The following is a 24,880-nucleotide window of genomic DNA, read 5'->3' as shown; positions in this document are numbered from 1 at the left end:
GCGTATTATAATGGTTTTGGTATAATTCCACGTACGGCAGCCCAATGGGATTTTGATCACCAATTTTAGAGATGAGGTCATCAGCTTTTTGGGATACGTTCACACCGATTTTTGACGTTTTTTTTTGTATCAGCAAGTCGATTATCAATACTAGTTCTAAAACTGTAACAGGCGTGATGAGCTAAGACCCTAACCCTAACTTGATCGCATGGCAGAACTAGTTTTAACTTACATTATCACCACTATAAAAGAGCATAGGGTGAGATGAGAAACAAGTACACGCTGGAACGAAAATATTTATATACGATATCGACCACGTGTGATCGGTGTACTTTGCTATCCACAAAAACAGGAGCTTAATAAAAGTCAAAAGAAAGCGTTTTAGCACTGTAAGGGCTCACATCATTAAGCTGTAGAGATCAGTATTGAAAACGGTTTTGTTGGAGAACTGTATAGCATGTAGTGAGGTTCCGTCGACGATCACATTAGGGTCATTACTAGGGCTATGGCAACAGAATATTCTTATCATTGCTTTGGCTCTCAAGTATTATAATTAAATAACTCAAGTGCTATTTATTCTGCACTTCAAATCACCAATCTCTCGGCTAAATTCGACATTGTCGTCAAAACTTCCGACTTCCAAACACAACGATCTTTCCAGCTGACTTCCACACGTCTGCGTAACATGGCTTCTCTCAACTCGCCTCATGCTCGCTTCACGTCCGCTTTTATAGACCAGTATCATTTTCATAAACATTCACAATCACGTGATTATTTACCACAAAACAAACTGTCTCGCCATGTTAGTTTTTCCTTTCTTTCTCTTTCATTTCGTTCCACGACCGACACTTTGAACTATGCACACGTGCTAGTTAAGTAAGTAACGCGTTTCCCTACAAGTATATATCCGACACAGTTAATCAACCGATAACCACATCACTCTATACAAAACCATATAAGATATCAACGGATACACACTCGAGAGTCAAAGCAATGAAAAGAATATGCTGTTGGCCTAGCCCTAATCATTACTAAAACATATTTTACATTATTTAGAAATAACAAACAAATATTATTTCCTGGCTGAAGAAAACCTACGGTTAACTACGATGATTTTTCATTCTTCTACTTTTATTGTTATTCTTTTCTTTGTTCCTTTTTTTTTCTAGCCTCGGTTTTTAGCCGAACAAGAATGGTACCAGAAATATGGAAAGATCATTGGGTAAGTCCAATAATCTTATCGATACAAAAAAAAAAAAAAAAATTCTATTTTTAATTCTTTGTCAGTCTGTTTACTATAAGCTCAAACTACACTTCGTTTGAATCAACAAATTCTAGCAGTTTCCATTTTGACTTCCTCCATATTTGTTTCTTCGTGTTTACCCTTCAACTGAGGATAATCTGTAATTTAATATGACAAAAAAACAAACAAACAAAAAACAAAACAAAAAAAAAACAAAACAAACAAACAAACAAACAAACAAACAAAAAAAAAAACAGAAAAGGATTGATAACATTCGCACGTCTTCTTAAATTCAGACGTGTTCTCTTTAGTGCCAGACACTTAGATTTCAATTTCTTTACAATATTTTAATGGTTTTTTTTGCGAGCATAACACGGGCACTATAGGATTAACATCCATACCAATGATATATTAATTGAACAACAGTGTGTGTAAAAATTCACAAACTATGCCTCAATATATATATATATATGTATATATATATATATATATATATATATATATATATATATATATATATATGTATACTGTAATAATTGTTTGAAATTTGGTCGAAAAATGAGTGAGCGGTGAAACTTTAAAGCAGTTCTAAATGACTAAAACTGCCACTTAACCATATATTCAAACACGGAGGTGTTTGAATGAAACCAGATTCATACGATAAAATGATGCTCCTACAAAAGCTAATCTTAGTAACAATTGCTTCAAGATCTTCTCGTTTCAATATTGCAAACACATTTTCAAACTGATGTTTTGTAATCATTGAAAAAAGAAAACAAAAACAAAGACAAACAACGTAAAAATCGGTAATACAGTAATGGAAATTGCTCGTCTGAGCTCCAATCTATGGTCCCCCCCTCGTCAAACATTCACGAGAAACACTCGTCTGGCTGAAACCACTATCAATAATTTCCTCCATTCATAGCCTACTATACATACGGCCCCGTATGTTACATGAGAGGCCACGTTTCTAAGAGGCCATTGTTTTTATTATGGAAAACTGTGTAAGCTTGAGCCGCATACAACGTTGAAAGTTTCAAAAGGAAGTAACTCAAAAGTAGTTTATATTAACTCTTGAAATAATGAATAATAAACTTTTATTTAAATATTTTTATATTATTTCAGTCTTCAAATACATGTTTCTATCCATATAAAATGTTTTTCACCGCTTTTATTCATGTTAATTTATAGAACAAAAGTACAATAGAGTAACCTCCCTTGATTTTTTTTTCAAAAATGTAAGCGATCTTTATGGTTACAACCATTTTTGCGATCTCTACTTGTTGAATTTTTTCTACCCGTTTTAAATATTGTAAAAAATATATATTATCTTTTTAAAAATATTGTTTAAGTTTTGTTATAATTTGCTTAACAAAATGGTGAACAAATGCGTTGCATTTGGCTGCAAAACTGGTTATAAAAACCACGAAAATCTATCAACTTTTCATTTTCCACATGGCAAACCCGACCTGTTTGAAAAATGAACAAAATTTGTAAATCGTGCTGATTGGATTGCAACAAAATATTCAGTTTTATGTATAAAACATTTTGAGGAAATATTTATTTTAAAAGGGAAAAGAAATAAGTTTAATTGGTCCCGACATCCAATACTAACAATTCATTCACCGTTAGTGAATATTAAGCCATCTCTTCTACCTACATCAAACACAATGAGAAAAGCCCCAAAAGATCGAAATTACCAAGATGATGAACTAGCAAATTTTCTTTCTGCAGATATTATGAGTTTCAAAGATTTGGAAGAAACAAAGTGTTGCCCCACTGGTTTCAGTTAAAAAAAAAAGAAAAAAATGAAAAATATGTATGGATTTTCCGGATAAATTTTGAGACAAATTTTCCATTACTGAAAGAGTGCATTCGGATTGACAACAATTTACACGTTCACTTCAGTAATATGGAAATCCAATATCATTACCACATTGGTTTGTGAAGAGTCAGAATGCAAAACTTACATGTTGGAAAATTTCCCCTCTTATATTCAAAGCATTGTAGCAGAACCTTCAAATTCCATTCTAAAAGAACTATACAAATTTCAACATTTTAAACCTAAAGGTCACCCTTCATTTTCTGTTGAACTAATCAGATTCTCTTTATTTTTTTGCGCTATACTTCTCCTCAAGCATATAAACTACTGGTTGAGCAATTACCATTTCCTTCAATGTCTTCATTAGAAAAAAATACAAAAAGGTAATGTAGAATCTATAACTGCTGCAAAATCTCTCTTGCGAAAAGGTAAACTTTCTCATGATTGTATTTTGATGTTGGATGAAATGTACCTTCAAAAGGGAACTCAGTTTCATGGTGGGAAGTATGCTGGTGCTGATAAAGGTATCATGATATTTATGATTTCAGGGTTGAAGGAGACAGTGCCAACTGTAGTTAAAGTCTGTCCTGAAGTGACTGTTACTGGTGACTGGCTCTCTCAGGAGATAATTGCATGCATCGTACAGCTTTTAAATGCATGATTTAATATAAGGGCTGTAGTTGCAGACAACCATTCTGCAAATGTAGATGCCTTTAAAATTTTATTAAACAAATTTGAAGGAGATAAAAAACATGTTATTATTCATCCAGAGTCTCCAAACAAAATTGTTTTCTTTTTGACACTGTTCATTTGTTGAAGAATATTCGAAACAGTTTACTAAACAAAAGCAAGTTTGTGTTTCCTTCTTTCGATTTCAATATTTTGGACCTTCATTTGTGTTCCCAATCAGGAGTTTTATCTTGGTCTGATATACATAAAATATATGACAAGGACAGGGTTTTGGATGCTACATTACGAAAAGCACCAAAACTAACTTTCAAGGCATTACATCCCGGTGACAATAAGCAAAGTGTCAATTTGTCTATTGCTGTATTCGACGAGACAACAATTGCTGCTTGTAAAAGCTACTTTCCAGAACGAACCTACATTGCAAATTTTCTTAACTTGATATGGTGCTGGTGGACTATAGCCATTTCTAATCAAAGATTTACCCCTAAATTTTTTAATAATGCTGTTATTGCAAGTGATGATAAAATCAACTTTTACCAAATATTTTCTAACTGGGTCGAGTTTTGGTCAAAAATTTCTGACTTTTGCCTCACTGCACAGACTAGCAAATCATTTGTTACAACTTTGAGAGCACAAGTAATGCTTATGAAAGAACTGCTGAATGATGGGTATGAATATATTCTCACTCGTAGATTTCAAAGTGATCCTCTTGAAAAGCAATTTTCACAGTATTGTCAAATAAGCGGAGGGAGATTTTTGTTGGTCTTCGTGAGATTTATAGCAGTGAAAAGATTTTAATCTGTAGATCCCTTTTAAAAGAAAATATTAACATTTGTCAGGAAAACCTCAATCCATTGTCAAAGAATGAAAATTATAATAATCTTCTGGATATTTTGTCCAAACATGAGTCAGAAATAAATGAACTATGTTTATCACCTGACAGCAAAGAAGTAGCATATTCAATTACTGGTTATGTTGCAAAAACAACCCAACAAACTTTTGAAGCGTTTTAACTGTGATATTTGTTCTAATTTTATGGTTGGCAATGATACAGAGATCACTCAGAACGATTATCGTAATTTGTTATCTCGAGGAGGTTTGACAACTCCATCCACTCAGATTGCTGAATTTATTTGTTCTTGCTTTGCAACTTTGGATTTTTCTTCTCAATTCATTGAAAAACATGGTCAGTCTACAACTAGGAAGTCTGCAGAAATAATTAAAAAAACTTATTCGCCAAAGCATGTATTTACATGTGAGAAACACATTGAAAAAGTACATAAATTTGCAAAAAAAATTGTTATAAATATATTCTATAACAACAAGCAAAAACTTTCTTCAGATGAAATTAGAAAAGATTTACTAAATTTTTTTAAAAAGCGGCAACGATCAAAATAAAAGTGAAATTTACTGTTGAACATTTACCTTTATTTACAATTTTTATTGAATTTCTTATGCTTTGTAAAGATACTTTAAAATTTCTCTTGTAAGAAAGATGGCAGTTAATGATTTGATAATTTTGTAACAGAGTGAAAAACAATTTACTTCCTTTCCAATCTTTATACTCATGTGCTTTGTAAATATTTTGATATTCTTAAAAAAAAGATATTCTAATAAAATCTTCAAAAAACAAATAACCTGTTGTAGTCAAAGCAATGTTTTTTTTTCATATTTATAAATAACAAAATTATTGGAAAGGTCAGGGGAGACAACTCAAAATGACTTTGTTTTTGTTTTGTAATGTATTATAAAGAAATAAAAGGGAACAATACATCTAATTAATGGAAACATTTTACTTTGGACACGATAGCAGTAAAATATGTAAGTACAATTCATTTAAGCATTATTTCAAATATTAAAACCTGAAATAATTATTTAATTATCTAGGCATTAACATCTGAAATAATGTTTGAATAGAAAACAATTTCTGGGTTACCTCCCTCTGTCTTAGTTTCAATGGTCTCTTAGAAAATTGCCTCTCAATGTGAGATATACGGCCGTATTATTATAGTAGGCCATGCCTCACTTTTTATCTGTGCCTAAATCTAAACGTAGATTCCATAAACAAAACTTCTTTTCCTAGAACAGCACACCCATGGAATCTCTTTCGGTTACCTGCTTTCCAGCTGACTACAATATAGTCGTCTTCAAGTCCAACGTAAACAAGTTCTTGATGAGCCGTTCCCCTTAAGTAATCCAATTCACCAAATTTACACGTCTACCGATTACTATATTGTCCTTTAGACCACTGTATACTCTTTAACCCTTATCCTCGAGTGGCCTCTGGGCCTTGATTCCCTTGTAACCCCCCCCAAAAAAAACACTTTGTCAGTTCTCAATTCACGTTTGAAAAGAATGATCACCTGTCACTGAAAGTTAATAAGTTATATTCTATTGCCTTAATCCATCTCAAAATCGACGAAGTGAATCCGCCAGACGTAATAAAAATTAAACAAAATAAAAATTAAACGAAATAAAATTTAAACAAAATAAAAATTATACAATGTAAAATTTCCTTATTTACTTACAAAGCAGCAAAAATAGTGATCACGTGATCTAGTTCTCAACCATGTTTTCCGCATGTTAAAATGAACTGTTACGTTCGGAATCTTTTGACATTCAAAAATAAAAACAAAAACACTTGTTTCGAGGTGATGACTAATCTCTTAGGGCAAAAGTTTTTGTTGAATTTGGGCTGAGCAATAAAAATTAAATTTTCGTCGAATTTGTGCTGAAAAATAAATAAATAAATTTTTTGTCGAATTTGGGCTGAGCAAAAAAAAAAAATTATAACATTTTTGTCGAATTTGGGCTGAGCAAAAAAAAAAAAAAAAAATAATAATAAATATTTTCGAGTTTGGGCTGAAAAATAAATAAATAAATAAATTTTTGTCGCATTTGGGCTGAGCAAAAAAAAAAAATGAATTTTGTCGAATTTGGGCTGAGCAAAAAAAAAAAAAAATTTTTGTCGAATTTGGGCTGAGCAAAAAAACAAAACAAAAACAATTAATTTTTGTCGAATTTGGGCTGAGCAAAAAAAAAAAAAATTTTTTGTCGAATTTGGGCTGAGCAAAAAAAAAATTTTTGTCGAATTTGGGCTGAGCAAAAAAAAAAAAAAATTTTTGTCAAATTTGGGCTGAGCAAAAAAAAAATTTTTTTTGTCGAATTTGGGCTGAGCAAAAAAAAATTTTTTTGTCGAATTTGGGCTGATAAAAAAAAAGAAGAAGAAAAATCAAGATAGCTTCAATATAACATTATATTCGGCTAATCACAATTCTCAGCTCACACATACTGCCACAGGCATAAGCACACTGACAAAAACAACACACACAATGCCTGATTTTTTCACAGTGTTGTGCATATGCATACACTGCTAGGAAACAAACGTATACACACATTCAGCTCTAACACTTGTAACTTTTCTCACAATTAACTTTTTAGAATGAGAACTCTACTCATCAAATGAACAATTGCATAAAATAACTTTCAACCAACTGTAAAATATATGTAAATATATTTCGTTTGTTACATGGGATTTTTTTTCTCTTTGATTAAAAATTCATGTTTTTCTCTTTTTATTAACTTTTGTCAAACTTTTACTAACAATGTAATCGTCAGCGCCCATCTTAGCAGCTTTCTAAGACGCAACAAAACCCAATACCTTAGCGAAGCTACGGTTCACGCTACTACAACACAACCAACTTCCATTCGAAAATTCGAAAAGTTTATATTTGCATTGTATTTGATCAATTATATCTTAATTTTAATCTTTTTAAAGGTGCATAAATATCATGCAGAACTATGTTTTGAGGAGGGGATCAATTTTGCACGTTATAGAACAGCTGTTCTTCTAGTATAACCAAAAACAATAGAATGTTTTTATTTATAAATTGTAGCAGAAATACATGCTCAAACGTAGACTAAATCAGCCATTGTCCATTTCTAGATATTACTTCGGACGAACTCCAAATTTGATGGTAGCGGACAGAGAGATGCTGAAATATGTTATGTCAACCAACTTTGCTAATTTTCGGAATCGTCCAGTGAGTATTCATCCTTCTTTATATGTATATATATATATGTACATGTATGTATGTATGTATGTATGTATGTATGTATGTATGTCTGTGTGCATACAGCCTTTGAGAATTGAAAAAAAGAAATTAACGCGTGTATAATCTAACAAGAAAATATTTGTTTAACTCTTGTAAATCAACTATTTTATTACTACAAACATTTCAGTAAATATTCAACAAAACGTTAAAATACAACACCAGTTTCTTTATATAGCCTCATTCATATTATTGTTCCATAGAAATAAGAATCATTTCTTCGGATGTTTGACAGAACGATACATTTTTTCCTCTTTCAAATGTTCGTCTTTACTTTTGTAAGCATGAAGTGTATGTAGTTGTAGTGTCGAAGAATTTATTTCCAAATAAATTTCAAAATCAGAGAGCTAAATGATGGCGACATTTTGACTACACGCTGAATGTGTAAATTTGACCTCTTGTTGACTTTAGCGTGACCACTCTTTTTTCAATGCGATATTCCAACGGTCTCACAGTTAGAGATGAAAGTATTCACAAATGATGAGAGATACGTCATTCTAAGTCAACGTATATTTGAGAGTCGTAAAATAAATGAGTTTTTTCCGTTTCTTTATTTAAAGAAATTTTATCGACTTTTAGTCGTCGCAAGAAATTTTCAATCGACTGTGGCGACCGGTCGTGTATATATATATATATATATATATATATATATATATATATATGTGTGTGTGTGTGTGTGTGTGTGTGTAGGTATGTATATGTGTGTATGTATATATATGTATATACGAGGGACGTGCAATAAGTAATGCCCCTGACCAACTTCCAGTTGTCCGATCTAGCTCTAAACTAATTGTGGTTTCTGTTTTACAGGTGTTTGAACTGAGTCAGGTGTTAAATGGAGTCTTTTGAATGTCGCACAGTGATCCGGTTTTTGTATTTGAAAGGACGCACACCACAGGAGACTTTTGATGAAATGAAAGAAATTTATGGTGATAATGCCCCATCATATGACCTTGTAAAACGCTTGCATCATGAATTCAAAAATGGCCGGAAGTCTGTGGAAACAGCTTCCAGACCTAGTCGCCCCCCCCCTTCTGCCATTGATGAGACATCTGCCCATCAAGTTGAGGCTGCCATTTTGGAAGATCGGCGCATTACTATTCGCTAAATAGTCCAAGATATCAAGATTAGTACAGGGTTTGTGGAAACTATCATTCATTGTCATTTGCATATGCATAAGGTGTCTGCCAGATGGATTCCCAGGTTGCTCACACCATTCCAGAAGCGAGAACGTATCGAGTGTTCGAGGATGAATTTGGAGATGTGCCAAGAAGATGAGTCAAAGTTTTTCAAAAGACTGATTACACAGGATGAAACCTGGGTCCATCACTATGATCGAAAGACCAAAGCCCAGTCAATGCAGTGGAAACACTTGGACCCACCACATCCAAAGAAGACAAGGGTGCAGCCCTCCGCTGGCAAGGTCATGCTCACAGTCTTCTGGGACCAGGACGGAGTAGTGATGACAGATTTCCTGGCAAAGGGTACCACAATTACAGGAGCCTATTATGCTTCACTTTTGAGGAAATTAAGGGAAGCTATCACAATCAAGAGGCAGGGCAAGATCAGCAAAGGTACCCTCCTCCTGAAGGACAACGCTCCGGTCCACAACTCGCATGTCGTCAGATCAGAAGCATGGGCGTGTGATTATGGAATCCTACTCCATCCTCCCCCATCCTCCCTCCTCTCCTGACCTTGCACCTTGCACCTCTTCCCAGCCATGAAGTTGTTTTTGAAAGGAAAGCGTTTCCCAGATGATGCAGCCTTGATTTCTGAAGTCACGTCGTGGTTGGAGAACCAACCTGGCGCGTTCTACAAAAACGGCCTCCAGAGCTGCATCTAACGATGGGAGAAATGCATAACTCTGTGTGGTTCTTATGTAGAGAAAGACTAATAACTGTGCCAAGTTTCGTTGCTCTACTTCTATGGGAAGTTGGTCAGGGGCATTATTTATTGCACGCCCCTCGTATATATATATATATATATATATATATATATATATATATGCATGCATGTATATGTATATATCTTATTCACCCCAAACAAGGCTGGTCCTGGATATGACCTTAAACTATATCCGATGGTGAGGCCCCAGCTTGCGGGCATTGGGAAGTGTGCATCCTCCCTTTAGTTGCCATTACTACCAGGTCCACTCTAACCCGGAGTGGTAATACCTGTTAGGGTCCCAAATATGGGTTAAATAGAAACCGATTTGAAAAAAAAAATATTGTATTAAAAAGATTTTCTTCAAAATAACTGGATTCGGCATTAAATAACCTGAAAAGGGTTGATATGCCGTAAAACAAAAACAACCAACCCAAGCAAGGTATATTGCGACTTGGACATAATGGACCATTATTTAGGATCATATCTACAGGAACACTATTTTGGGAGTTGAGCAGCGAGATGTTTGTTCACATTGCCTTTAAATTTCTGCGTGTAAGTACAGTAAGAGAAACAGGAGAAAGGGAGATAATTCCAAAGTCTAGTAGCCCAAAGGGGAAAAAACTATTAGAATATAAGGCTTTCCAGCATCTAGGAACCGCAACAGTGAAGAGGTGAGATTTTGCTGTTAGTCGAATTAGTTGTCCATTAAAATACATATAAAACAGACACAGAAAGCGAGGCGATGGGACAGGGGTTGGAGTTTGGTTGATAAACAAACTGCCGATTGTGCAGTATAATTTACAAGAAAACAGTGTAAAAACAAAACAAAACAAAAACAAATATTGGTAACTGTTACAAAACGCAAGAAAAATACTTTTCTACATACTTGCATACGGTTATTGTGTGTTTGAGTATGTGTTAAGTGTTAGGAAACTTTTTTTTATTTCAATATATTATTTCGTTAGAGTTAGATGTCGCAATGATAGCCGCCGGCTTTCCGGAAATAACCTGCCTGATTTTTTTTTCGTTATTTTCTCCTTTCCATTAGAATCTATTCTGGACAATCAGACCTTGTGTCACATCTTCCTGCGATGGAAAAGAAATAAATATCAGCGATCTCTCTGCAGCTTCAATTGCTTAGAAATGTCTGACCGCGACATATCAGTCGAGGATCCGTTCTCACAGGAACTCTGCCATTTCACTGGCCCTTTATCTTTTAAGCTGCCTTTTATCTTTAACCTATCACAATGTTAATATTAGTACTATGTAATTAATGTAGATTAGTTATTGATAATTAATTTACACTAACTGTAAATTTTTTTTTTCAGATTGCTATATTTAAAATAGTGTAAAGCAACCCATCACAATGGCTTGCAACTCTAAAAGAAAACAAGTGACACTGACTTTACTCGAAAAACGTCAAATTATAGAAAAATTAGATGCTTGAGTTGAAAATAGCGTTATATTGAGAGATTATAAGATTGGAAGAAGTACACTGTTTTACATCAAAACGAAAAAGGAGGAAATATTGAAGGCTGCTCCTTTCTCTTCAAATAAAAGACATGTCAAGAGAAGGACTCTTTGCAGACGAAAGCAAGTTGAATTCGATCGAATATTGCATGAGTGGTTTGTAGCAAAACGGAATGAAGGTCTAGCAATATCTGGGCCCATGTTAATTGCTAAAGCAGAATCTCTTAAGGAAGAATTGAATATCGCAGAAGATATGAAATTCAGCGAAGGCTGGCTTAGGATCACACGCAGCATCAAATTATTGTGACAAATTCAAGACGATAATTGCCGATTATGGTTTAACACCAGGGGATGTTTACAACGCTGAAGAAAGTAGCGTAAATTGGAAATGCTTACCTACAAAAACATTAGCCGGGTCCGAGGAAGAGAAAATAAAAGGATTCAAATTAAATAAAGAAAGACTAACAGTGATGGTATGCGCTAATGCTTCTGGAACCCATAAACTTAAGCTTCTTGTCATCGGCAAATCAAAGTGTCCCCGAGCATTGAAAGGAGTTTCGCCTTTGCCAGTATCCTGTATTCTTCACGAAATGGATGAATCAACAGTTGTTTAAAAAATGGTTTTTGCAAGAATTTTTGCCAGTTGCCCAGAAGCGTTTTCTTGAATTAGGTAAACCTGATTCAAATGCTTGCTTCTGTTGGACAATTGTAGAACACATCCTCCTATCAGAACTAGTGTCATCTTGCAGGAATATTTTTGTGTGCTACTTACCACCTAATGTAACTTCTCTCATCCAACCTATGGATCAAGGGATTATTTGGAACTTAAAATGTTTCTACAGAAATGATTTCATGATGAATATGATAAATAGTACCGTGAGTATAAGCGATTTTCAGCGCCATTTTACTATCAAAGATGCCATATTTTCTCTCGCAAGTGCATGGAATCAAGTTGGAGCAAACACATTAACAAAAGCATGGGGTAAATTATGCCCAGCGTCAAAGGCTTCTGAACTAAAAGAATCAGAGAATACATCTGGTCTAGAAAAATTCTTGAAACCAAACGGTCACTGATCAACCACGCTGTTCTTAAATCACCTAATGCAAATGATGTTGAAATGTGGGTGCAAAAAGATGAGGAAACTACTGCTCAATATCCTCAAGGCAGTAATGGTGATGAAAATAGCGACAGTTCCCATTCTCTTGACCCTAATGTAAATAACCAAGAACACTCTGATGAAGCAATATCATGGGATGATGCCGAAAAGTCTATGGAGACGGTTATGAAATTTCTAGAAAAAAGTCCTTACTTTAGTGACAACTATGTTTTGCAAGCAATGTCACACCGAAGAGATATAATCATAAAGAAGCTACAGAACCAAGAAATTGTAGATTTTCGTGATCGCTTACAGAATACAATGGCAGCGCCCGAGAGCTCAATCGATGAAAATAGAAACTGTAATGAGACTCATTAAATGAATAACTAAAAAAACTGTATATTGCATAAATGTATGATTTCTGAAAATGATAACTTAGGTAATAAATACCTAACCTAACAAGTAAGAGTAGATTTAATTTATTTTCAATGTTTTTGTTCCTGGTAATAATATTTAACAATTCTTACTCGCAATATATCGTAAACTCAACTTAATATATACTTGAAGTATCATATAGCAATGAATTTCATTTACTATTTCTTAATTCTTAGAAAATTAAAGTTAACTGCAGCACATTTTTTTGTCACGAAACTTGAACAGCATTCTCTAATTTGAACGAAAGGATGTTCAAATTATAGGAGTTATACTGTATTACATACCGATTAAACATGATCACGTATCGTACAATACATCACGATATGAAGATAACATTTCTAAAAAAAATTTTTAATTGTTAAAAAGCATATAAAATTTAATCGTCGTTCTCCTCTTCTAAAAAAATATATAAATAATCCAGAAAACAATCTATATATCGGCATGACTAAGACTAGTATTTCTCACCGGTTACCTGTCATCCCCTAATTGCTCCATCGACCAACATTTAGTAGCAGAATGACACCTCTCAAAAATGAAATTAGACATATATTAATAAAAAACAACCGCCAGTTTAGCCGTCTCACATTATAACCTGCGCCTCCCCATCATAGAAGCCTATTCATTCGCATAAAGTAACCGATCACCAATCAAGCGTACATTAAGTGCTTAGAAACGATTTTAATCGACTTTTTCAATAAATTCACTAAGCGCAATTTTTAAATTCATCACACGCCTGAAGCCGACATATGGGAGTTGAAAACGTTCGCTGCTATGGCTAATTTATGTTTACATTCGAACAGAACGTTTAAACATTGTCCCGCCAAATGGAAAAGACGGATCGCAAAAGAACATACAGAAATTATCACTGCTGTTCAACGAAACACACACATGCTGTATATATATATATATATATGTATATATATATATATATATATATATGTATGTATATATATATGTATATATATGTATATATATGTATATATATATGTGTATATATATGTGTATATATATGCATATATATATATATATATATATATATATATATATATATAAATTTTAGTCATTCAATGAATTTAAAATTTATGACGTGAAATGTTTGAGCGTCAGATCCAAAGATTTTTATTATTCTATGTAAGACAAAGAATACATTTGAAATATTTTAACTCCTTATCCTATAGGATTTCGATGTCTATCATCTCTTCAGAGGAGAAAATATTAGCAAATAGTTTATAATGGTTTACACCTTATTTGCTAAAGTCAGTGAGACATGAAAAATCACAATTAAAAATTGATTGAGTAATTAAAAGTCATAGAGTAAGGGAAGGTAAAGAAAAGGATATAAAAGTTAACATCCAAATTGCGTGGTAAAATCCGAAGTAAATGTCTTTGAAAGCAGTGTGGTAAAATGATCCAAACTGTATTTTGAGTAATCCACATCACAATGTAATGATCCGAATTAGGCATTTTCCTATATATATATATATATATATATATATATATATATATATATATATATATATATATATATATATATATATAATTTTTCCAATAATAATTTTAATACCTACAGACCTACATGTGTTTCATCCTTTAGGGAATCATCAGTGCAGGTTGAAACGATTATTAGCGGTTGGGAGATTCGATTCGAACCCGTCCACAAAGCTATCTCTGACTCCACTAACAAGGAACTAACCTCAAGGCCAATGTCAATCGCAAGAAATATCGTTGAAATGTTCACATTTACTTTTTAAATGTCGTAACATCCGATCATAGTGATTTAATGATTATAACATCATGATCGTCGCTGGGAGCTTAGGCGACCAATTTTCTATTTCAACGTTAAAGTGCTCAACAGTAAGAAACCGAGATTTTTAAAGGGGCTCACACACACACACATACATATATATACATATACATATATAAATTAATTACTATAATAATAAAATACCTACAGGCACTAGTGTTTCATCCTTTCAGGAATTATCAGTGCAGGGTGTCACGATCAACCCGGCAACGAAGCCATTTCTGACTCCATTAGCAATGACCAACTAAATTCGGCCACCGTTAACCGCGAGAAATACTGTTGAAATTTAAACATTTATTTTTAAATAATATTTCTATCATCTTCAAACTTTAATTGACATAATCCAATAGTAAATAATATAAATTACTATATTTTGCTTTTTTTAATGTGCGGAGATAATTCCTGGGGGATGATCTAGGAATTATTAAAAATGTGAAGACTAAACCATGCATACATCTTTTCCCCAGTTTGTTGTGCCAACAGATGACTTCACTGAACTTTTCCTCATGAACGCCAAAGATGACAAATGGAAATTCCTACGAACGTTAATGATGGCGGCATTTAGCACCAAGAAACTCAGAGACGTAAGTATAACAAATCTTTTTTCTTACTTTTTAATTTTGTTGCCATATTTTTTTAAAACTCTGTTAAAATGTCGCCGAACTGCGGCTATCCCCGTTTTTAAATGCAACCAAGCACCTCAATGAAAGGTATAGTCCGTCTTAATCGGATTATTCGGACCACTGTTCTTATCTTGAATGTTATTCCCACTACTTTCCAACCGAAGTAACCTTCGACCTTCTTCAGATGTATCTTGTCGAACTCCAGTATCTTTCTATGAAACTCGGCAATCTGTACGGAATTTCAAACGGTTCCACAGGCCATGACCCGATAGCAGTTTTAATTCGAAATTAAATTCTTAGCATCGCCCTCACTAAAGATTGAACCATGAATAACCAGAGGAGTTTCGATTAGAACTGAATTTTATTTAATACTTTATCCATTGCACCACAGGTCCAATTGCGGATTACTTAAAATATCTACCTGACCATGACTGACGGAACAAGAGCATGCTACGACGGTGGATTAAATAAAAGTTGCCGTTTGAAATTCAGGATTCCAGAGTTCAACAGAAAGATTCCCGAGTTCCACAAGATTCACGTGAGGAAGGTCGAAGGTTACAGCGGTTAAAACGTTGTGAAAATAACACTCACGGTGAGAACAGTAGTCTGAATAATTCAAATAATGCAAATAATCAAATCCTTATCTAAAAAAAAATTCCGAAACTTAAATGCTTTAGTTTGAAATTCCAATTTCTATCGGTCTGTCATGATTAACTTTATAATCGGGCCACAGCTTAATCAGAAACTCATTTCTTGGATAATGTAGGAAATAAAAGCGAACGTACGTGTGTCCGGCACGATTTCCGGGATGGACAAGAGGAAGTATGGAGAAAGGAACGAAAGAAAGAAAGAAAGAAAGAAAGAAGGAAAGAGTAGTAGGCAGAACAACGGTTGCTTCTTCCTTCAAACCTTGACACCAATCAACAATTGCTAGTCTTCGTGGCTAGGTCCGAATCGCATGACCGGTAGGAATTGTTACCCTACACTGATGATTGCGTAAGCATGAAACGCTACTGCCTGTAGGTAAAAATGAATAATTATTTAATTATAATTATCAAGCCCCTTTAAGAATACCTAAGGATGGGAACTGTCTGTGCAGTTTTTACTAAGGTAAACAACTAGCGTCTATGCAATGTTCACGACTCGTGCGGATACTCTAGATTGGCTGATGTACTCGCCCGAATTCGGTTTTTAAGAGTTCTTAATTCCCTTCATCCTCGTGGCAATTGTTTGGTGGCCCGGAAATGGAGCAAAAAAGTTCGAATCCCATGACCGGCAGGAATTGTTATCCTCCACTAAATATTGTATAAGCATGAAACACTACTGTCTGCAGGTTTAAATGAATGAATATTATTTAATTACACACACACACACACACACACACACACACACACACACTATCTATCTATCTATATATATATATATATATATATAACTTCATATAAATACAATAACTTCATATAAATACAATAACTTCATATAAATACAAATATGAAGTTATTCTTTCTTGTTTTTGGTTTTTGTTTTTTTATTTTTTTTATTTTCTTCCTTTGAAGATTGTAATGCTGGGTATGGGGCAGCCAAACCAGCTGCCAACATTGCCCTGCTTTTTATTGAAACCAACCGAGAGCTCTTTTTAGTATCCTCGCTGTTCCAATAAGTGCAATTCTCTGGATCTCTTTTGCACTTGGTTCACCAGGAGTATTAGTTAGGTAGGACTTCAGGTTCTTCTTCATAAACCCTATGGCACCTATATGTGCCAGTATATATATATATATATATATACGTTCGATTACCGAAATGTTAATCATGTTGCTTAATATTTGAGTCAATTAACATGGCTTAAATTCTTATTTTTTTACCATTGGTTAATTGAGTTTAAATATATTAAACCCTTGGAATAATCTCTTCTAATATATATATATATATATATATATATATATATATATATATATATATATATATATATATATATATATACTTTTATTTATATTCAGATAAACATTTACCTGCTCATTACACAGACATGACAATGTTTCGGTCATTGAGTGGAGAATAACCGAAATGAATGACGTCATCAAGTGACTCAAGTTCATTCCTCTGAAAGATTTTACCATAGAATAACCAAATTACATAAATATTGCAATTAAAAATAAGTGTCACGTGTTTATAAATCGTAGAAACAAAAAACGAAGAGGAATAAAAGGGGAACATGAACGGGAGGAAAAGCAGAAATGAAGAGAGAGAGAGAGAGAGAGAGAGAGAGAGAGAGAGTAAGGGAGAAGGTGAGAGAGAAGGAAAATGAAAGAGTAATAAGAACTACATACGCAACCTCGCAGAAAGTCAACCAGACAATCTTAATGCCCGTCCGGGGAAAATTTGGTTAACAGAACATCGCTGAATTAAGGACATGCACGCGGCAGATAATCTGCATTGAGAAAGAGGGGTCGTTTTGTGACGTGATAAGGATTAGTTAATAATCGTCTGGCTTTCTCAGTGTTAAAAACCAGATTTTATTGCATATAATTCAAGATAAGATGTAATATCCATGATTTTTTTTACAAGTTACCTTATCTGTATATTAATTAATACGATAGCGTGTGTTTTTGTGTATGTCACGCTTACATATTTTTGCTTCCGAATTATTGTCGTTTAATTGTTATGACCTTTCGTTTCTTGTAATAAATACTTTCACCAAGAATTCTTCATAAGTTTTGGTTTCGGTTTAAATTGTAGCTGATAGCATTCAAGTCATCTATTTTTTATAAAAAATATTTGCCAAGAATTCTTCATAAGTTTTGGTTTCGGTTTAAATTGTAGCTGATAGCATTCAAGTCATCTGTTTTTTTATAAAAAATATTTGCCAAGAATTCTTCATAAGTTTTGGTTTCGGTTTAAATTGTAGCTGATAGCATTCAAGTCATCTATTTTTTTATAAAAAATATTTACCAAGAATTCTTCATAAGTTTTGGTTTCGGTTTGAATTGTAGCTGATAGCATTCAAGTCATCTATTTTTTTATAAAAAATATTTACCAAGAATTCTTCATAAGTTTTGGTTTCGGTTTGAATTGGAGCTGAAGTAACTAAAAGTGTGTATATATATATATATATATATATATATATATATATATATATATATATATATATATATATATATTCTTCATAAGTTTTAGTTTCGGTTTTGATTCAAGCTGATGCACCCAAGTCATATGTATATATTTATTTATTCTTGAAATCACAACTTTATAATATATAAGAATCTATAGAAAATTGATACTATAATAATATATACGAACTCTGCATGAATTAAAATATCATATTTAAGCGTATTTTTACGCCAGGTGTCCCTGCTTGCTTAGATAAATACTTTTTGCAGTTTTAACGAAAGAGCTACAATAATATCAGGACGTCTCCATTTATGCTGAAGATTCACAGAATGTCAACACCAATATATTACATATGAAGGAGTCCGTCGTGGAATTTCCACAGGTCCCGCTAGTAAAAATTAAATAAAAAAAGTCACTTAAAATTTAAAATTGGAGAAATTTAAATGTATATAATAAGTAAGGAGTAAAATAAAGGTATTAATATAGTAATTGATTAAGTCTAATTTAAAATTGTTTGAAAGTATAAATATTTTGCATTATAGATAATGAAATAATGAGAAAATATGGTATTCAGTTAAAATTGAGATTTAATGGGAACTGTAAATAATCATAAAGTTGATACCTACATCTCTCTCTCTCTCTCTCTCTCTGTATATATATATATATATATATATATATATATATATATATATATATATATATATATAAAATAAAAATAAAAATTACAATTAAATTTACCAAATTTGATCCGAGATGGTAAAACTAAAGTATATTATAAATATTAAAGAATTAATATTTATAAAGTATTCCCCCCCCCGATGTAAAAGCTCGATAAAACCAAATAGGAGATAGAGCTTATAATACGAGCAAATAGTTAATAAAACATGTTAAAAACACTTTGAAAAAAGAGTTAAAAACATATTTAATCTGAAAAGGAAACATTTAATAAGTGGATAGTCCTTAATCCGCGGAGTTTCGAAGAAATACTTTCCTTCTCATCAGAGGGTAGGATTTAGCAAAATGCAGGATCGGATTTTGCATACAAAAGTATTTGATGAAACTGCAAGTAAGTCAAAGATCTTACTTGATAACAAAAAGTGAAGCAAAGGGAATATGGGGAAGAAAAAGGTGATTTCACATGAATTGATAGTCTGGTGAAAGGTAAATTATCCAATGACGGTAAAATCCAAAATTCTAACTCCAAGAAAGTTAAATAAATTTCCATTCACACAAGTAAAAACCAAGGAAATCACGTAGTTGGAAGATGGTCAAAAATAATCCAAAAGGCCGAAATCCATGGAATAATTCACAAATATGTACAAGAAAAAGGAGAAAACATTCCAATAATATTAATAAAAGAAAAATAAGATATGCGTTTGACACGGCTGCCGAGACAAAAAAGTAATTAAGAAAAGTCAGTGAAGAAGAAGAGAAAAAATAAGTGAAGAAATATATATATATATATATATATATATGTGTACACACACACACACACACACACACACACACACACACACATATATATATATATATATATATATATATATATATACACTGTAATAATTGTTTGAAATTTGGTCGAAAAATGAGTGAGCGGTGAAGCTTTAAAGCAGTTCTAAATGACTAAAACTGCCACTTAACCATATATTCAAACACAGTAGTGTTTGAATGAAACCAGATTCATACGATAAAATGATGCTCCTACAAAAGCTAATCTTAATAACAATTGCTTCAAGATCTTCTCGTTTCAATATTGCAAACACATTTTCAAACTGATGTTTTGTAATCATTGAAAAAGGGGGAAAAAAGCACGTAAAAATCGGTAACACAGTAATGGCAAGTACTCGTCTAAGCTCCAATTTATGCCCCCCCCCCTCGTCAAATATTCACGAGAAACACTCGTCTTGCTGAAAACACTATCAATAATTTCCCCCACTCTTTATCTGTGCCTAAATCTAAATGTAGATTCCATGAACAAAGCTTCTTTTCCTAGAACAGCGCACCCATGGAATCTTTTCCGTTTACCTGCTTTTCAGCTGACAACTATATGGCCGTCTTCAAGTCCAACGTAAACACGTTCTTGATGAGCCGTTCCCCTTCAGTAATCCAATTTACCAAATTTACACTTCTACCGATTACTATATTGTCCTTTTGACCACTGTACATACTTTAACCCTGATCCTCGAGTGGCCTCTGGGCCTTGATAAGTGGTGATTCTCTTGTAAAAAAACAAAAAAAACAAACAAACAAAAAAACCCCCAAGAAAACCATTTTGTCAGTTCCCAAGTCACGTTTGAAAAGAATAATCACTTGTCACTGAAAGTTTATAAGTTATATGTCCGTGAGGTTTGTTCCTTGCTAATGTAGTTAGAGATGGCTTCGTAGCTGGGTTCGAATCTCCCAACCGGCTGTAATCGTGAATTCATGCACTGATGTATCCCGAAAGGAGTAATACTAGTGTCTGTAAGTAAAAGAATTATTATAGTAGTAGAAGTAATAATAATAATAATATAATAATAATAATAATAATAATAATATATATATATATATACATATATATATATATATATATATATATATATATATATATATATACCTGCGTAAATACATATATACATATATATATATATATATATATATATATATATATATATATATATATGTGTGTGTGTGTGTGTGTGTGTGTGTGTGTGTGTGTGTGTGGATATGCTGCTAAAATTAAAACAAATGAATATTTCACAATATTAAAATTACATTGAGTTAAGGTATAAACGTAGAAAATATACTTCTAAGGAATGAGAGGAGACTGGAATTTTTTATTCTAGTTGATGTTGTTGTTATTATTATCATTATTATTATTATTATTATTATTATTGCTGTTGTTGTTTTGGTTTTTCCAGAATTCTGTTCTCATCAATCGCTGCGTCCAGCAACTGCGGGATAATGTGGCTAATATTGCAACCACCACCAATAAAGACTTTCCAGCGAACCAGTAAGTTGACAGCATGAATACTTATCTATCTAGTCGATTGATTGTCTGTTTCGTCTTGTTATCTTCGCCTAGAACACCATTAAAGTGAATGAAACATTTATTGGTGGAGATATGGTATTTGTCTGTTTGAAGCCGAAACTATTACTTCTATTAACGTACTGTTATACTATTTTAAGTGCTCTATTTAGTTTATTATTGTATTTAAGACTAATATCATCATTATCGTGATCATGATAATCATTTTCATCATGATCATCACCACCTGTGGTCTGGATGATTGTTGAGGTGCCAAAGATGACCTGACAAAGCGTTTTTTAAAGCCTTCGTGGTTTTCTGCAGTTCTCTACTCTCGGATCTTGTTTTCTAACGTCTTTCTTTGTCTGTCTCTCCTTCTCTCTCCTGTACAGTTCTCTGCAGTTTTTTTTATTACATAGACATCACCACTTATCAAAGCCAAGAGGCCACTCGAAGATAAGGGTTAAAGAGTGTACAGTAGACGATTGGACAATAAAGTAACCGTTAGTAATGAAAATTCGGTAAATTTGTTAACTTATATGGAACGGCTTATCAAAAACTTGTTTAAATTAGACTTGAAAACAACCATATTGTAGTCAGCTGGAAAGCAAGAAAACGGAAGACAACTCCATAGGCGTGCACGTCTAAGAAAGAAGCTTTGTTAATGGAATTTACGGTTAGGTTTAGGCACGGATAAAGAGTGGGGGAAATTGTTGATAGTGTTTTCAGCCAGACGAGTATTTCTCGTGAATGTTTGGACCATAAATTGGAGCTCAGTCGAGCACTTGCCGTGAAAATAACGATAAAGCAGAGACAAACTCGTAACATCTCTTCTGTGAGAAAGAGGTGGTAGGGAAGAGAAAAGGACATTTGTTTTTGAGAGATCTGGTGATCGTCTCACATGACCGGATCGTATCGTTTAATTTTCCTCTTCCTCACAAGTGGTCAATAGTCCTTCATATGGCCCGACTGCCTGTCTGGGTCTGTTCTTCACTTCTTCGTGTGCAATGTGTTTTCCTGTATGAAATTTTTTGCGGATCGTCTGAAAGCATCTTATCTTTCTCTCCATGTCCACAATAAAGGTCAACGATGCACACATAGACAGAAATATCGAGATGACCAGACTTATGTACTATCGTTTAATGTTCAATTCAAGGAGTGGAGATTAGTGTAGAATCTGTTTTTTTTTTATATCATGATACTATCTCCCCAAGCATTACTATCTCCGTTTCTGGGAAGGATAGGGTATTATAGTATCTATCGTGTCATCGCCCATCCTCTCAGGCATTACTCCTCTTTTCTTATTTTTGGGGGTGGGTGGATGGGGGTGGGGCAGTATATGTTCTTTGATCATTGCACATTTTCCCTTCTTTTTGGGGGGCTGATAGTAGTCATGACTTGATTATCCCAGATATTACCATCTCTTTTTGAGAATAGTGTATTATCTGTTCATTTGTCATGATATTATCCTCCCAGGTATTATATCCTCTTTGGAAAGGGCATGGTAGTATATGTTTCTTCGTCATGATAGCAAAAATATGTGGCCCGAAGTTGCAGATATTTGTTAATATTTGCTAATTATGGTTGTCAATCTGTAGTAGTTTGCTTAGTATGTTTTTTTTCTATTAGAATTTCATCAGTTATCAAGGTCCAAAGATTACTCGAGGGTAAGGGTTTGATGAGGTTATTAGTAGTTGATTAACAAACCCTTTAGAGGATTGAAAATGATTATTTAATGGACGACTGTACAAAAAATTGAAAACGACTACGTTGTAGTCAGCTGGAAAATAACACCGTGGCATTGTATACCAAAGATGGGAGATCATTGGGAATAAACTTTGTCTATAAAAGCTTCGTTTAGTACACAGGTTTAGCGGGTAAGGGCTAATTCATGTGTATTTTTATCAGTATTATTATTGATTAAGAGGTCATCATCATTGGTCTTCTCTGGGATTCGAGTAACAAAATGCTTTTTAAAAGTCTCAGTATTCTTTGCTCTCTTTCAGTGGAGTCTGGTTCATTATTATTTTTTTATTTGTACTTACTAGAAGTTTTCACACAGCTATTATTGGAGGTTACCATCTGATAATAACCGTTGATGTTCCTAGAAGTTTGAGTGACAAGTCGCCCCTGTTTCTGAAGATTCTTCTTCTTCTTCTTCTTCTTCTTCTTCTTCTTCTTCTTATTATTATTATTATTATTCACTAGGAGCTATCACACAAGTCATCATCAAATAATTCTCTTTGAAAACAAACAATAGTGTTCCCCAGATTTGCAGTACTCGCCACCTCTTTCAATTAACATGTGCAAATTAGTTAGCATTATCGCAATAGCCGTCTACCATTGGTCTTCACTGGGATTTAGGTGGCAAATACCAGTGAAGACCAATGCTTGCTACCAACAAGAAATGAATAGCAAACAGCTTAGTAGTAGTAATAATAATAGTAGTAGTAGTAGTAGTAGTAGTACTATCAGCAGCATAGAGGCTTATAGACTTCTTCATATCATCCATCACTCTCGATATTAATTCCTTTATGACCAAGATTTATCTCACAATTCTCAGCAAGATCACATGCACCCGTATCAGTTGATAATTGAGTTCCTGAACTTTTGTGCTGTTTCCTCTTTGAGTGGAAAGGCGAGATCCCGATATAGATATTTAAAATGGTTTTCAACCTTTGACCTTCTATTGAAATTTAGGTGCTACCCGAGAAAATATCCGTTTGTGGACCGATAGGGTGGAAGGGTGGAGGAAAACCAAAAGCAGCATAATACGAACTGGAGGGTACTGGAATCCTGTGGGATTCATGAGGGTGACGGTGGCTAAATGGTTAACGACACAGACTGAAAATATGAGTGTGCGTAGTTCGAATCCAGTCTATTCCAGAGGAACACTTTTATCAAAGCCACACTTGGCCTTGTGTCAAACATAATGGAGAGGAGACAAAGAAGTTCCCTGATTACCAGAGAAAGCCAATGGCCATTGAAATCGAAGAAGTCAGTGAAAAACAGCTGTTGCAAAAAAAAAAAAAAAAATTGATTTGCAAGTGTGATCGTTCATCGCAAGTGCATTGAGTTGATTATGTAGAAAAATCAATTCTGGAGCAAATGAGCTTTAATGGTACCACTCCCGTCATCATAGCTCTTCAACGTTTAAGTTTTTGAGTTAAAAATAGGAGGCTTTACTTTTGGAACGTCTCTCTCTCTCTCTCTCTCTCTCTCTCACACACACACACACACACACACACACACACACACACACACACGCACACACATATGTGGAAATATGTTTTTTTTTTTAAATTATATTTCACCTTTTATTTATATCAATCCTTTAATTTACGGGTCCTGGATATGACCTTAAACTATATTCGATGGTGAGGACCCAGCTTGCAGGCTTTGGAGAGTATTGATCCACTCTTTAATTGCCATTGCTCCCAGGTCCACTCTGACCTGGAGTGGTAGTACCTGTTAGGGTCCACACTATGGGTTAAATAGAAACCGACCTGAAAAAAATATATTCTACTAAAATTTTTTTCTTCAAAATCACTGGATTGGGCGTTAAATAACCTGAAAAGAATT

At 33.6% G+C, this 24,880-nt stretch overlaps 1 protein-coding gene across 3 annotated transcripts in view; it reads left to right on the top strand.

Moving 5' to 3' along the window:
- The window catches only part of LOC145297559 (cytochrome P450 3A24-like), a 192,551-nt gene that overhangs the window by 65,495 nt on the left and 102,176 nt on the right, over positions 1–24,880 (top strand). For 2 of the 3 annotated variants that reach the window (XM_080143568.1, XM_080143585.1), the window contains exons 3-6: positions 1,170–1,222; positions 7,702–7,798; positions 15,028–15,144; positions 21,192–21,283. In XM_080143568.1, coding sequence (XP_079999694.1) covers positions 1,170–1,222; positions 7,702–7,798; positions 15,028–15,144; positions 21,192–21,283 — 359 coding nt within the window. Of the gene's footprint in view, positions 1–836; positions 877–1,169; positions 1,223–7,701; positions 7,799–15,027; positions 15,145–21,191; positions 21,284–24,880 lie in introns of those variants that run through there. The other variant, XM_080143576.1, reaches the window with a different exon arrangement.

Source organism: Euprymna scolopes, chromosome 2 (genome assembly GCF_053919585.1).
Source record: "Euprymna scolopes isolate OS-2025 chromosome 2, ASM5391958v1, whole genome shotgun sequence".
Lineage (NCBI taxonomy): Eukaryota > Metazoa > Mollusca > Cephalopoda > Sepiida > Sepiolidae > Euprymna > Euprymna scolopes.
This window is presented reverse-complemented; position numbering and strand designations above follow the sequence as displayed.